We start from the raw sequence: 16,675 nt of genomic DNA on the forward strand, positions 1-16,675 counted from the left end.
ATAGTGCCTAAGGCACTTGACTGCTAACCAGAAGGCTGGCGGTTGAAACCCACCAGCCACTCCTTGAAAGGAAGGTTGGGCAATCCTACTTCCGTAGTGATACTGCCTCGGAAACCCAAGGAGGGGTCGCTATGTGTCGGGGCCGACTCAACGACAAATAACAACAACAACAACAACATCACAGGAGTACTAGTTAGAGTAAGTAGACCAACTTTTAATAGACAGCCCCAGAGTTTCAGTAGCTTAGTACAGTAGCACAGTCAAGTGTATTTCTCACTTAAATCACCATTTACTGTAGGTTCCACTCCTGTGGCTTTCAGAGTTGTGTACTTTCGCTGGCAGATGGGAAAAGAATGAGAATTGTTCATGGGAGTTTTTTGGGTTTTTTTTTCCCCAACTTGGCCAGGTCTGGAATTGGCACACATCACTTTTGCTTATGTCCCATTTGCCAGAAATATATCGGTAAATAAAACAGACATGATCTCTGGCCTCATAGATCCAGCAGTTGAGTGGCAGAGAAAAGTGGAGGTAGAATGAGATGTTTGGGAGGTATAACTAAAAGGACTTGATGACACTTTATATATGAAGGCTGAGAGAAGTCAACCAGTTATGACACATTAGTTTCTGGTTTGAGCTCAGAAATAGGCCTGCAAGCAGGGGAACTATGCAGATTTGTCTTTTACCTTATAAGGAAAAACATGGATGGTCAGAAACTATGTATATTGTATTTACAGTATGGACTGCCATCTACAAAAAATCATGTATAAATTATAACAAAAAATGGGATGAGGTTTTGTTATATATTGGGTTCTAAGCACTTTATAGGTTTTCTTTAGTCCTCTCTACAACCCCAGAAGGTAGGTACTATTATTATCACCCTTGTTTTATAGATGAGAAACCTGAGGCACAGAAGATTAAATCACTCACTCAAGGTTACAGCTAGTAAGTATCAGGGCTGGAATACAAAGGGGGGAGAGAACTCAAACATTCTTAGCCATTATTTTATGTAATGTACTTAGAATAGGTTCTAAATACTGTTTTTCTCAAACTTAACACTTAAAGGATGATCTAGAAATTAAAGTTTGGATTAAATATTTGTGGTGAATTTTAAAAGTTTTTATGTTCCACTGAGTGGAAAACTCATACCTTGTAGCATGAGAGAGTATTTGGGGGCTTTGTTATGTATTGCTAACATTTGAATGCTTCTGTGTATGCACTTAGACAGCACATAGATAATTAGTAAAAGGAAAGAAGATTTGGGGTAGAGATGAGAATTGTATCAAAATTCCAGAGGAGGGGCAATATTTATGATCACCATACTTTTTTAATGCAAAAAGTCTTTAGAATTTATGAATATTTTGAATACTCTCCTAGGAAATCTGATAGTGCTTAGATACCCAAGAAGTAATGTAATGAGTTTTCAGGTGGCTTGAAATTTTTATTGAGAACTTAACCACATCAGTCTCTCTTTGAGTTCATTCTCATAATTCATTAACTACTTCCTTTTAGGAAAGGATGAAGTAGGTTAAGGAAAGAATACTTTTCCCTGATCTCAACCTGTGGCAAAGTAAAAAATCAAAACTTAGCAAGCTTTCTGCTTACAATAGAGTAGAAGCCACTCAACTTTTGGAGTTACATTTTGCCTTATCTATAATGAGAAAACCTATCTTTTGGAGGACTTGAAATTAACTCTCTAATGGAAGGAGGAAAAGAACGTTTCTAAAGAGCTCCTGTGGTGGCAGCCACATGACTGGGGACTGTTCAGAGCTTTTAATAGTAGAGGACAAAACTCGTAGCACTAAAATGCAGTCATGGCATTTATAAGTAACTGCAGATTTCATAGAAACTGAAGTGTGTTTCAGTTCTCTACAGTTCAGCTCTACATGAGCCCAGTAAGAAAAGCAGCAGTACGTAGCGGGGCTTCACATATTAAGTAATGAAGAAAGCCATGTTTATTAGCAAAGATAATCCAGAAACATCTTTTACTTTGTTTTGATTATGGGCAAAATCAAAAAAGTTAAGCTAAAGGAGAACCTGGCATTCCTTCTCTTCCATGAGATCTGGATAAGGGAAAAGTCAGCTACAGAGGTTATTTGTCTTCTTACCCTGGGAATGAGTTTTGCCTTCTATTTATTGATAATGCAGATGTAAATAATATCAGAAACAAAGTATGTTGTTGTTGTTGTTATGTGCTGTTGAGTCAGACCCGACTCATAGCGACCCCTCCTTGGGTTTCCAAGGCAATATCACTACGGAAGTAGATTGCCCCATCTTCCTTCCGAGGAGTAGCTGGTGGGTTTGAACCTCCAGCCTTCTGGTTAGCAGTCAAGTACCGCCTATAGTTAATCATGCTACAAATGGATGAAAGTGTAGCTGAGCTGAAATAGGAGAGAAGCGAAGATAGATTGGTAATAGTGTATAATTATGTAGTAATTCCAAAGAACTGAATAAATCCAGCTTTGCTTTACCTTTTGTTGAAATTGGTAAAACAGTGGTAAATTGACAAAACTTTTCACATTGAGTAATACTGATTTCTACAGTTACAATAACAAAAATATTTAAGGGTTAAATGAAAATAACTCCAAGAGTCTCTTCCTTCTTTGCTCTGAAAGTAGTTTTTACTCTTCCTTCTTTCTGACACCTTCTCCTTACATCTGTGCTTTTTTGTCAGTTCATTAATATAGTGGTGACTGATACAGCTAATGAGTTTTGAGTCCTAAAGTATGCTGACTGTAGTTAAAGTTGAAAGCTTGTCAACAAATCAGTAGTATACTTTCAACCTCTATTATAATTCAGCACTCTCTTCATTTTTTTAAAAAAATGAAAAATCTGACCAAATGCAGTAGTAGATAGAGTGAGAATTTATATTTTTTTAAACAAATAGACTGCTGCTAAAAATTAGCAGCAAGCACATTGTTCATGTCAGCAGTGGATATTTAGTTGTGTGAAAGGAGAAAGGATGGAAATGCAGTGCAGTGAGGGTACAGAGGACATGGCTGGCAGAGGAAACAGCTTGTATGATATAGCACATGATTCCTGTTATCTTCTGGGTAGTTGGAAGCAACCTTATGTGATAGAAAGGGGGGTAGAGAGAGAAGCTAAATGGTTGGATAAGGGACTAGAAGATGGCAAAAGATTCTAAATTATTATGAGGGGTAGGAGAAGGCACTGACCAGGAACAGGTGAAAAACTTTGCCAAGTGACATTGATGGACCAGTTAAAATTAAACATAAACTTTTAATGATTCCAATTCATTATAATGAGATTTTTTCCATCCAGTAATACTGAGGAATCTGGCTATAGGGATAGAGGAACTGGACATTTGGAATGCCCTATGGCCAGTGTGCAAGGTAAATCTTCTGGAAGAGAAAGGTAGCAAAGAACTGATGTCAGGCAACTAACAACAATAACAAAAAAAAAAAAAAACCAAACACTGCCGTGGAGTCGGATCCAACTCATAGCAACCCCTCCTTGGGTTTCTGAGGTAGTATCCCTACGGAAGTAGATTACCCAGCTTTTCTTCTGAGGAATAGCTAGTGGGTTAGAACTGCCAGCCTTCTGATTAATAGTCAGATGCCTTAGGCACTACACCACCAGTGCTCCTGTCAGGCAACTGTTGTTGTTATGTGCCGTCAAGTCGGACCCGACTCATAGCGATCCTTCCTTGGGTTTCCGAGGCAGTATCACTATGGAAGTAGATTGCCCCATCTTCCTTCCAAGGAGTGGCTGGTAGGTTTGAACCGCCAGCCTTCTGATTAGCAGTCAAGTGCCTTAGGCACTATGCTACCAGAGCTCCTGTCAGGCAACTAGGAAGAGAATAAAGTAGGAGCAGGAGAAAATGGAGGTTCTATAAAAAGAATTGCAAGAGGGGCATTTTCCGTACCCACAGATTTCTCAGTTGGGCTGAGGGAGGCAAGAGATAGAGTGAGCCTTTTCCAAAGAAATAGTTGGAATGAGGAAGTTTGCATATGATGTGATGAAGTTTCCAGAGATCTTCCAGAGAGTTGAGTGTAGACTACCTTTTTCATGCCTAAATTAGGGAAATATGTGGCTTTAAAAAAAATCTCTGAATTTAATAATTTTAATAAAATCTACATAGGTTGAAAACTTCTGCTGCATTTGTACTTGTTATGAATAAAATGAATCTTTTTGTGAGCTTTAACTTGTTTTTCTTGAGTATTGAAATCTTTGTGGTTGAGTGAACATAATATGATTTTAAACTTTTAAAATAATGGTGTGACCTTGAGGAAACTATTTCACGTCTTAAGTTAGTTTCAGTTTCCCCATCTGTGAACAAAGGGCTTAGTACTCACTAAGTAAACAGATAGCAGTTACTGTTGTCTAATTAGGAATTCCTTGACCCTCTGGTTCTTTATCTCTGCCAGTAGACCTGGGATCTTCCTGGTCCCCATTGGTTCTTACTTGAAGTATATGCTTGTAAAGCATTCATTTTTGACTGGCTTGTGTTAGATTCACCAGCATTATTTATTTAAATTATCTGGGATTCATTACAGTAAGTAGTGGTAAGGAGTGTTGGGTCAGATACAGAAAGGCTGAAAATCTTTGATTAGTGGAAATTATTATTTCCTCTTCGTACTCCTGGTACTTTTCTGTCTTATCACTCGAAACCTGTCTGTTCCTTGGTTCAAAACCCCCTTCCCAAGCTCCAACCTTGGCTCTGACTTTTGTTCTCAAGTCTCCTGATCCAGGTTCCACTAGGCATTAGGTCCAGCCAGAGCAGCAAGAAAATGGACTTTTAATTCAATTAAATAATCTGTTTCTGGGTAGCTGCCTAGTACCATATTTTGGAAATAGGTATTTCATCCAAGTTGTTCTCCTAATCTCCCTCTGACCCAGTCCTGAGGCCATCCAAATCCCAGCATGGCAAATGTACCATTAAATTACATTGCAAATTGCCCCGTCTAGCCCACATTTGCTCATATATCTTTTAATTCTTTCCATGATCCTAAAAACATAACCTAAAAATTTCAGAGGTGGCATAGATTCTAAAAGGTAACAAATCCAGTTCACATTTAGATTATCCCTGACAGATGGTAATCCTTTTGATTGAATCCTTCTGTAGTTGAAGCACTTTTATATAGCTTTTCCAGGATAGCATTGTTGGAAGTTAGAATCTGAGTTACTTCCTGGTATTAACTGAATTGAAATCTGTCCCCAACAAACTAGTATCTAGCAGTCTATTTTAGTCAGTTGATGCAAACCAAAATAAACCTTCTTATAAATGACCACTACTTCAATATTTGAAGAAGGCTATAATTTATTATCACACTGTAAAGGTTGGAAATATTTTTTCATATAACTGTTAACATTAGTTTTCCTATTAATAAACTAAAGCTATTCTTGACTCTACACGTTTTTTTGTTTTTAAAAGAATTTAAATTTCATCAGTTTTTTTTTGTTTTGTTTTTTAACCATTTACAACTATTAGCTTGAGTTGGAGCTGACTCAATGGCACCTAACAATAACAACAAGAAGCTTGTTTTAGACAGTGGTATTGCCCTTTTTTGGTATCTCAGTAACATACTTTTGATCTATAGGTTTTGCATTTTTTAATGTAAATTATTTTATTATTCTTTTGATCTTTATTTATTTGTCTCTTCTTTATTTATATGTTTGAAATTTTTCCTTTGTGTACTCCTCCCCTAAAAGAAATACATACTCAAATATACATAAAAAAAGTTTAATGAAACAAACTGTTTAACTCAAAAATGATTTTTACCTAAGGTCAGCACTTGGTAATTTGTATAGTCCAGTTGAATATATCAGGGGTATTGTCACTTGTCAAATATCTGTGCAAACTAGACGACAGTGAAATTTTTGTTTTATTTCTGTGATATTCCAAGAAACATCATTTAAATCTTTTTTTTTTAAATAGCAGAACCTTTCTGCTAATTTATTATCATCCAGAAAGTATTTAAGATTATTTTAATCATGTTGTGAAATCTTTATATATGTCAAGATTAAGTGGATATATAAAACTAATGATAGAGTATTAATGTTGTAAAAAGAACATTCATATTATGTGGAAAAATAGTATTTTGGGTGAGAGACACAGAAACACACCACATATTCATCTACCCACTCCACAGCCTTTCATTGAATTTGACCAAAAAAACAAAAGTATTTTTTAAACCACAATTTGGCATTGGAAGAAAGTAGATAAATCCTTGAACCTACTAATGCAGATTTAGTAAGTAATAATGTATAATAGCGTATAAGAAATAATTTTTCTACCACATTATGATCAAAGTTAAAGATACTAAATATAAAAGAATATCCATATCAAAAGTATCATAAAACTAAAGTCTCAAATTAACATTATGATGAAATGCATACATTTATTAAGAGTGAAAAAAACTTTCTAGTTAACTATGAGTATGCAATATATATTCTCAATTATAGATCTTACTTTCTGAGTTACTAACACTTAACTGCTTTGTTTATATCTTAATATATTTATCTAGAGTTAGAAGTGATTCTTCCAAATGTCAAATATTAATAAGGTTAAGATTTCTTTGATTTCACCCAAAATGATAAAAGTTATAAGAACTTAAGCTTTGAGTGTTCCTATTCCGTATATTTCAATAAATACCTAATATCTGTGTTTTTATTCATTATAATATTTTTTTTTGTATGTGTATTTTAAACATACTTTATCTGTATAAAACCTGCAGTTTTATGGGTTTTGATATTTATGCTAGTGTTTTCTTTTTTTAAAAAAAATACTGTGTTTTCAGTGAATGCTTACAAAGCAAATTAGGTTCCCATTTAATAAGTTCTGTACAGTTGTTCAGAAGATTATGTTTTTCACAGTGTATCAACATTCTCTTCAATTGCTTTCTGGTTGTTTCACTTCTAGTACTCTGGTTTCCCTGGCCCCCCCCCCCATTATCTTCTCATTTTTGCTTTACAGTAATTGACCTTAGGTTAAGTGGTGTTCATCTTACATTATTCTCACAATGCCTTACTTCAGCAGTGGCTCTCAACATGGCAGATTTTTAAAGAGAAGAGGAAAGCAAGTATAGTGTCAAAAATCATGCTACATTTAGAGGGAAAAGCTAATGGTATAGTAATAAAATTAAAAGAAAAGCACTAGAATTTTAAGTTTATGAACAAGGAGTATGATTTTTAAAGTTGAGAAATACTGGGTCAGTTTCATAGGATGAGGTGTTATTAAGTGAAAATTATTTTTATGATACATAAAAATTAATGAATTACTTCTTTTTGAAATAAAGGTTTAAAAAATATCCATGAATATTTGAAAAGCCAATTGAAAAATGAATTAGGTTCAGTTTGTATCTAAGGAGTTGAGGAGCTCTAGTGGCACAATGGTTAAAAGCATTAGCTACTATCCAAAAGGTCAGTGGTTCTTAACCCAGCCAGCTGCTCTGTGAGAGAAAGATGAGACAGTCTACTTCCATAAAGATTTATAGCCTTGGAAACCCTATGGGGCAGTTCTACTCTGTCCTATAGGGTGACTATGAATCACAATTGATGGCAGTGGGTTTGGTTTCTTTCTTTCTTTTTCTTCTTTTTTTTTTTGGTTTTCTGTAGAGTTCTAATAGCACTTGGTTACCAAAAAAATGTTTCAATTTTTTTACCTAAACTTTATTTGTAGTAATTCAGTTTCTTAAACATTTTACATTTTCCTGTTTTGTCAGAGATTGCTGGTTTTGTCACGGTACAAATTGAATTTCTTTTCCTTGTTGAGTTAAATAGGTAGCAAAGAATAGCATGGTTTGAGAAGATAAATGTCAAGAGCATCCAAAGTAGACATTTAGTCGCTCAGATTAATGAGAAAGAAGGTCAATAATTGCATGGATTTTGATAAGCTTAAAAAATAATATTCTTGTGGTTCTGTAGAAATGTTAAAATGTTGAATTAATTTCTAGATACTACATTTTGATTTTTGACTGTTTCATTATGATGGAATCTCTATTTTGATTACCACCTTATATGAACTATAGGAGATAAGCTATTCAGTATTTTCAGAAAAAAAATTAGAGCCAAATATGTATTTCTGAAAATTATAGATTGTCTTTCTGCCTATTCACTCTGTTTTCTTCTTGTTTTTTAGGGCCCTCCAGAATTTCCACAGCATACGCCTGGGCCTGTTCCCAATAATTTTAGCCAGCCCCCACGACTTCCTCTTCAGGACCAATGGAGAGCCCCACCCCCTCCTCAGGAACGAGACCCTTTCTTCTTAGGAGGTAGATAAAGAATGGTGCAGAGAAATGTAACAAAACACGCTTATATTTTCAAACCAACTCCCAGTAGGGGATTTTGCTAAGAATGTACCATACCTCTTCTTTCTTTCTGACACTTCAGATGCTGAAATTGGGTATTTTTGATATCTGAAATGTGGAAATCTCACATAAAGAAGGGAAAAAAAAAAAAAAAATTTATAGAAAATAACTAGTGAAGCAATTTAGAAATAAGAGGAAAAATAGAGAATTCTGATTTGTTTTCAGCGTTCATTCCTGAAACTTTGGGCCATATTTAGGCAATATGTAAAATTGCTTTTTTAAGAAATGCATCTTTTATTACCCAGAAGGTAATGTTGCTTGTACCACCATTTAGTTTCAGGTGAACCAAGGTTCCCAAGTCATCTTTTTCTGGAGCAGCGAAGTCCCCCTCCACCACCACCTCCTCCTACACTTCTTAACAGTAGTCATCCTGTTCCTACTCAGAGTCCTTTACCATTCACTCAACCTGGACCAGCATTTAATCAGCAAGGGCAGCAACCAGGATTTCCGAGAGAAAGGCCCGTAAGACCAAATCTTCAGCCTCCAGGCCCTGTGGGGATTCTTCACTTTAGCCAGCCAGGATCAGCAAATACGCGGCCTTTCATTCCTCCTAGACAGCCATTCTTGCCTGGCCCGGGACAGCCGTTTCTACCAGCACATGCACAGCCTAATCTGCAGGTATTCATCATGAGTAAAATTTCTTTTTTTTAAAAAAAAGGTACATGTAACTTTAAATCTTTGTGTTTCATAAAAGTGAAGTTTTAAATTTTTATTGTGTAAAAATTATATAGGAATAATGATAACCAAGAAACAAAGCACACTGCCGTCAAGTTGGATCCAACTAATAGCAACCCCTCCTTGGGTTTCCGAGGCGGTATCACTACAGGAGTAGATTGCCCAACCTTCCTTCTGAAGAGTGGCTGGTGGGTTTGAACCACCAGCTTTCTGGTTAGCAGTCTGATGCCTTAGGCTCTAGGCCACCAGCTCCTAGAAATAATGATACTTTCCTTAAATGTGCTATTTATTAAAGACAACACATTCTTGGCATTATCGTTTATCTCCGTAATAGTAGGAAAAACGAAAAAAGTGTCATCTTTTAGGAAATGAAAAAAGTTAGTACTAAGATTTTTAAAAGGATGCACTGCTAATAAAATCAGGATATTTTTTGATAATTCATTTGCTCACCACTAAAAGATTTCTTAAAAGGTTTTTGCCAGTGGAAATTGGGTACTTTGTTAAGTTACGTTCTTGCAAGGTACGGTGAGAAAATTCTTTGTGCAGAGAAAAGAATTGTTGTCATTCACTCATTATTTGAAAGACTTGAGTGCCCTCTGCTGATGGAATTATATTTCCTGGGTTGACTTGAGTATTTGTGATGTTTTTCTTACCCAGTGTATTTCTTCTTTTATTTAAAATATGCTGTTAAAATACATAGCAATGGTAAGCTTCAGTCAGCTATTTAGAAACACATGGAAAATATGTGTCTAAACTGAAAACAGAAAATTATTGTTTAAGGTGTCAAAGTAGAATAAAATGCATTTATTTTTAAAAGAAAAATTAAAACTTAATTCATACATTCTTGTTGCAGAAATATTAGAATATAGATTAGTGTAAAAGAAAGAAATTAAATAATTCCGTCACCCAGAAACAATTACCATTCACATTTAGATATATATCTTTTTCTGTCTTCTTTTAATGCATGTATTCTCATCACATCCCCCCCACCTTTCTAGGTAATATATCATTAATACCTTTTTGTGCCAGTGAATTATTTTTACTACATCATTTTAAAATGCTGCACAAGATTTTATTTTATGGCTATCTATATCTGCACATGTATGTTGGTTTCAATATTTTGGTATTATAATCAGTATATAGAGAATATCCTTGAGGTCAAATATTTGCTGGCATTCTTAGTTATTTTCTTAGGATAAATTCCTAGCATTACTAGGTTGAAAGGGTTTAAGACAAATATAAAAATTTAAGATGGTAGTAATCTAACATGAAATTTTAGTACCATTTAGCTTCTTTGCTGTGTTGAGGTTTTCAAGTAAATGGTTGAATTGGAATATAATTAAGTATGCATATTTATAAACTTGTTTCTCTTTGTTTTGAACCTGAAGGGGCCATTGCATCCTCCATTGCCACCGCCACATCAACCTCAGCCTCAACAGCAACAACCTCAGCATCAACAGCAGCAGCCCCAACATCAACCACAACATCATCAGCACCAGCCCCAGCACCAGCCCCCGCTTCAGCCCCAACACCAACCACCACATCAGCCTCCACATCAGCCTCCTCCCCAGCATCAGCCTCCTCACCAGCCGCAGCATCAGCCACAGCACCAGCCTCCACATCAACCCCAGCAGCATCAGCATCACCACCACCTTTCTGTTCCTCCTCCACCTCTGATGCCCATGTCTCAGCCACAGTTTAGGCCTCATATGCAGACTACTCAGCCTCAACCAAATACCAGTAGAATGCAGTGCCCCCAGCGCCAGGGTCTAAGGCATGTAAGTATCAAACCATGTCTTACTGTCTTCCTTGGATACCTTTAAGTTACAGACCTTTAGGGGCATTATTTATGAGTTAGAATTTTTTCCAGTACTGATTTACGTTGATAAAACATAAATAGTATATCTACAATAGGCGAGTGCATACAGACCAAAGTTTGTTAGTGTTTACTAGGGGTGAGTGGGAAAGGGAAATGGAAAGGCTTTGATTAAGGGGTTCTGAGTTTTGATTAAGGGGTGATGAAAGAATTTGGAAACAGATCATGGTATTGCTTATACAACATTGTGAATGTAATTAATGTCACTGACTTGCACAATCAAAAATGGTTAAAATGATGAATGTTTTATTATATATATCACACTGCAATTTAAAAAAGAAGTATATCTCAGTAAACATTAATTTAAAAAATATTTTTCAAAACTATACTGTTTTCTGAAGTGAATTAATACATCTTTAAAAAAAGAAAACACTTAGGAAATTACTTAACTGTAGAAATAAATAACTTACACTTTTTGTGCCTTATAAACTGTTTTAGTATTACTTAGGTATCTAATTTTCCTGTACCTCTATCTTTCTGTTGTAATACCAACCAAACCAAACACATTGCCATCAAGTTGTTTCTGACTCATGTTTTACAGAGTAGAACTCCATAGGGTTTTCTTGGCTGGAATCTTTATAAAAGCAGAGTGCTAGGCCTTTTCTTCTGCGATGCCACTGAATGGGTTCAAATTGCCATCTTTTTAAGCCTATACCACCTGGATATTACTAACTAATAGACACATAATTTTAGGAACTATTTTTTGATGATAAATACTCTACTTTTGCCAGTAAACTACTTCTTGATGCATCAATTACCTCTATCTCAGGGATCTGAATAAATAAGTTAATGACTGTCTTCTGTTGTCATGTACTTCTCTAGTCCTTCAGGTTTTATACCCTTCTGCTTCAAGCATGTTACTTAGCCAGTTTTTATCTCAATTTTTCTGATACCTGCCTCTTAAATTAACAAAGAAACTAAAATGAAAGAAGAAAGGATTTTTAGATCGCAGAAGAAGGTGCTTTATAATCTGGATTTCATTTTGTTAGAATAATGGCAGAAGATATTAGTAGCCTTGTGTCTAAATATTTGACCTGAGTGATCTTAGAGCTAAATTCTTCCCTCTTGCTATGTCAGTTATCTATAAACTCTTCTAGAGTTGGATCTCTCTTAGCTGTTGGTCTCTCTTTTAAGAGTCCCTAGGATAAACATGACTGAGAATTTCCTCTCTGGTAAACTTTTTGGCATCTTTTCCTCCAGAGAGTACTTTTTGTTAGGACATTGACTTTAACGCTTGATTTCTTTTCTTGTTCCACCTTAAATGTAGGTAACTAGGTAAAAGAGTTAATACCATTAATCCAGTTGATTGCTTTTGGCAGTCAGAGTCATTTGTTGGTGTTACTAATTCTGTTAAAAATGTCAATCCTCATGGTAAATGGACTCAATCTTTTGAAGCACTAGCTGAAAATCACACTGGTATAATTTCTTTAAAACGGAGCATACTGATATGCAAGTATGATAACTTTTAATAGTTCGAGTCCTTAAAATGAAGATATGCTGCTCCATAGATCAGAGAAAAGTTATGCATGAGAAAAAAGTATTTATTTACCAATGAGAAGAGCACCCATTTCCCAAAGGAGAAGTATAATGCTTTTATTGAACAATGTGCCTTTTTAGGTTTCTTCCTGAGTTTCCAGTTTTAATTACAATTTCTTTTCTTCTTGTGACAGAACACAACTTCACAGAATGTAACCAAACGGCCAATTCAGCAAATGCAACCAACTGCTCCAAGAAATAGTAATTTGCGTGAACTACCAATAGCCCCATCACATGTCATAGAAATGAGTAACAGTCGTTGCTCCTCTACGCCTGCAGCTCAAGTCAAACCTATTATAAGCACATCACCGCCCATGAGATCTGTGGTGGCTTCCAGGAATGCGCAGGGAAAGACTGAAGTGAAAGTCAAGCCTGTTAGTCCTGTGGTTCAACCTAAAGAAGAAGCAAAAACAGAACCAGAGGTAGGACTTTTTAAAGAAAAAACAAAACACTTTGTTGCAAACAAGAAGCCTTTTTAATTAACCTGAACTTCTTAATTAGTTCAGTCTTTACTGGTTTCACAGAATTTTCCCACTTTTTTGTTTCAACTACATCTTGAATTGGGTCTTTGTTTTGGTTATCTAGTGTCACTCTGATGAGAATATACACAAATGGGATGGCTTGAACAAACAGGAGTTTATTTTATTACAGTTTGGAGGCTTTAAGTTCAAGTTCAAAGTGCCAGGCTCTAGAGGCTGGGTGAAAGCCCCTCAGCCTTGGGCTTCAGCTCTGCCTCCTGCTCCCGGCCCACTGGAGCGAGAGGTATTTCTTCACTCAGACAGCTGCTGGCTGCTGCGGCTGAGAAGCCCAAAGTTGACAAGTAAAAAGGCACAGTCCCGATGTTACAAACCACAAGGCAGGCCATTAATTTAAGTCCATTGTAAGTCCCAAGGTCAGCAGAGCATGGCAGGCTGCTGAACAACGACACGGCTACATGCAGGGTCCAAGTGTACCATGCTAGAGACTATTCCCAAGGCTTCTCTTTATATACAGGAAGCAGACCACATCCCAAGGGCAGCTACTCAACTCCTTGTGGTAGATCCCACCATGGAGTTGATTGCCAGTCTCATCATGGGGAATAACTACCACTGGCTGCCCAGCCTCTCAATGAGGCCCAGCCAAGTTGACATACAAATTTCACTACCACAGTCCTTTTTTTACCTTAATAACTATGTCCATATAAGATATACTTGTATTTTCACTGGTTTGCAATATTAGATTTGCTCTCTCTATCTATAAAATTATATGGTATGATTTAGAATCTGTATGTACCAGAGGTTAGTAAACTTTCTGTAAAGGACATGATAGTAAGTATTTTAGAGTTTATTGTCCAGACTCTCATAACTATTAGTACAAAAGAAGTTATAGATAATTCTTAAGTGAATGGGCATGGTTTTAATAAAACTTTATTTTATGAAAGAAGGTGGTGGGCCAGATTTGGCCTGAAGTTAGTTTGCTGATCACTGATATGTATATGTAATTACCTTTCTGTGACTTTTTGTTTTATCTGTAAACTACTGGAAGATAACACCATCTTTACTTTTGTTGTAAGTAATGTTTTTGGGGCTTTGGTTTGTTTTAAATTATTATATAGTTGCTAATTTTTAATAGATACAAAATGTTGTAAGTATAAATAATGAATGTATATTTAGGAGCTCTGGTAGTGTAGTACCTAAGGCACTTGACTGCTAACCAGAAGGCTGGTGGTTCAAACCCACCAGCCATACCTCGAAAGGAAGGTTGGGCAATCTGCTTCCATAGTGATATTGCCTCAGAAACCCACGGAGGGGTTGCTATGAGTCAGGTCTGACTCATAGCATATAACAACACAACAACATAAATATTTTGCATGGTTCCAGTTGTTTTATTTGCACCTTCGTTTAGTTTTGGCCACTTGATTATTCTTGCTGGGAGTGTGTGTGTTTATATTAGTTAATAGTATGTTGGTGGTGAAGTTTCTAATTAACTCTTGTTAAGTATCAATAAAATCTATGGCTGGGACAAACCTGTAGTGGTCATTGATCTCCTATAAAAGAAATGAATGTGATTCATCTCATGCTACATACAATAGATACTTATTTCCAGACTCCTCCCTTGAAATACAGGTATAAAAATTGGCCAGTATCTATAAAACTTAGAAACTAACAAAGTGAAGTCGTCAAAAAAATAAATAAATAAACTCACTGCCATAGAGTCGATTCCAACTTATAGCGACCCATTTTCTGAGGTGGTAAATCTTCATGGAGGTAGATTGCCCAGGTTTGAACTGCCAGCCTTTTGCTTAGCAGTCAGACGCCTTAGGCACTATGCTGTTAGAGCTCGCTGTTTGCATCACTATGGGATGCCTGAAAACATGGCCTTTGGCATGACCTGTCTGTCACTTGTGATTAGTGTGACCCTGGGCAAGTTTTTTCACTCCTTTTAAGCTTCAAGTTCCTTATCTGTTAAATGGAAATTAAACAAGGCAGTGTTGTTGCCTAAAATATGGTAAGAGATCAATACATGGGAACTATTAATACATTGATAAACTTTATATAGAATTTAATGAATTAGGATAATACATTAACACATTAATAAAATAATAATTGGCATATAAAGAGTTTCCTTAGAATAGAATTTAGGAAAGTTATATTTTCTTAATTTTATAAAAAGCAGATAAAGCACTGGTTTTATTTTTTATCAGTTTAATTATAGTTACTATTTTTTGGGGGGGTGTTTATATTTTTTTCTAATAAAGTATTGTAACGTTGTAATGGTATGTGTTATTAACCCAATTTTGATAGAAGGGTGACTTTTTGAATTTTAAAATCAATATCTGAAAAAATAATCTAGATTTACAAACTGGATCAGGGCGGTTAGTTTATAAAAATAATTATTTGCTTACAATTTTATAATACTTCTAGTTTATACAAAAATTTGTATGTGTAAGCTAATTTGGTTCAGAAAAATTAAATTATGCACATTTTTTTTTTATAACAACTGTGGCCAAAATAACATGACAAAAGTGACCTTCAATGCATACCACTAGCCACCTCTGGCTATCTGTTCCTTTCATAATAGCTGATTTAGGTAGGCTTCTGAAGAATTCAAGTATGAAAACTTAAATGATGATGAGTAAATGAATATCTTAATTTGTTTGCTTTGTTAATTTTCTGTGTACATAGAATAGGCCTGGGAGCAGAATTTGTTTAATTTTTTTACTTCTTAAAAGAAAATCTTTAATTGTTTTGCTTAAGTGAATGGTTTATATTCTTACACTCATGCCATTGATAATGCTATAATAAAGGACAAATCTCTTTAGATGGAAATCTTTCTAAAGTATTTCTATCCAGAGTCCTAAATCTATTTTAACTTTCCTTGATGGCTTGGGGAAAATCCTAATGAACATTAACTATTCCTATATCTTAAAACCTGCTAATATGTTTATAGCTGTTGGCTTTAGATGGGCCTGGTTCCTTAGCTTTTTGAACTGCTACATTCACCTCTTACTGTTTTTCTGTCTTTTCCCCTGATGCCATTTCTTGCTCCATTGTTGTTGTTGTTAAGTGCCTTCGAGTCGTTTCCGACTCATAGCAACCCCATGCACAGCAGAAGGAAACACTGCCCGATCCCGCGCCAGCCCCACAATCCCTGCTATACTTGAGCCCATCATCGCAGCCACCGTATCAATCCATCTTCATGAAGGCCTCCCCCTCTTTTGTCGACCCTCCACCCTACCAAGCATAACATCCTTCTCTTGCTCCATATACCTACCTATATAATGGCCCCTCACCCACTTTCAAATTTGCTGCTTCAAATCTCTCCTAGACTTTGAAATCAGATAACCACATAGGTAGGAATTGTTCACAAAATGACAGGTAAGCTCTGTGTAAGGGTCCAACTCTCTGTCCTGTAAATAAAATGCATGGACTACAAGAATATCAGCTGACTCTTCAGCTGTATTTTAGTCTTAAATTCTTGTTACTTAAGGTTTACTCAGGGTAGATACAGTTATTAAATAGCCCACTGAATTTTAGATAAACACTGTTCCATTCTTTTGAAAATAATCTGTAGGTGAGGATATGTAAGATTTTTAAAAAAGAAAATTATTATTACTTTTTAAAAATCTTTAACTTTTTATAAGGATTGGATGCTTTTTATGGAAGTTACTGGACCTTTTCAGATTATTTGAGTAACTTTCAGAATGATCAGGGGCCAGAATATTAAAAGGTTCTTTATATATATATCCATTAATATTCCAATACTGCAATTGGCAACATTT

The 16,675-nt window shown here is 35.7% G+C and overlaps 1 protein-coding gene across 1 annotated transcript in view; it reads left to right on the plus strand.

Moving 5' to 3' along the window:
- RBM33 (RNA binding motif protein 33) overlaps positions 1-16,675 on the plus strand; it is a 205,479-nt gene that overhangs the window by 140,280 nt on the left and 48,524 nt on the right. The window contains exons 13-16 of the mRNA XM_042782629.1: positions 8,099-8,231; positions 8,602-8,945; positions 10,391-10,780; positions 12,549-12,836. Coding sequence (XP_042638563.1) covers positions 8,099-8,231; positions 8,602-8,945; positions 10,391-10,780; positions 12,549-12,836 — 1,155 coding nt within the window. The remainder of the gene's footprint in view (positions 1-8,098; positions 8,232-8,601; positions 8,946-10,390; positions 10,781-12,548; positions 12,837-16,675) is intronic.

The sequence above is a fragment of the Orycteropus afer genome, unplaced genomic scaffold (genome assembly GCF_000298275.1).
Source record: "Orycteropus afer afer isolate SDZICR_OR568_19922 unplaced genomic scaffold, OryAfe1.0 scaffold00396, whole genome shotgun sequence".
Taxonomy (NCBI): Eukaryota; Metazoa; Chordata; class Mammalia; order Tubulidentata; family Orycteropodidae; genus Orycteropus; species Orycteropus afer.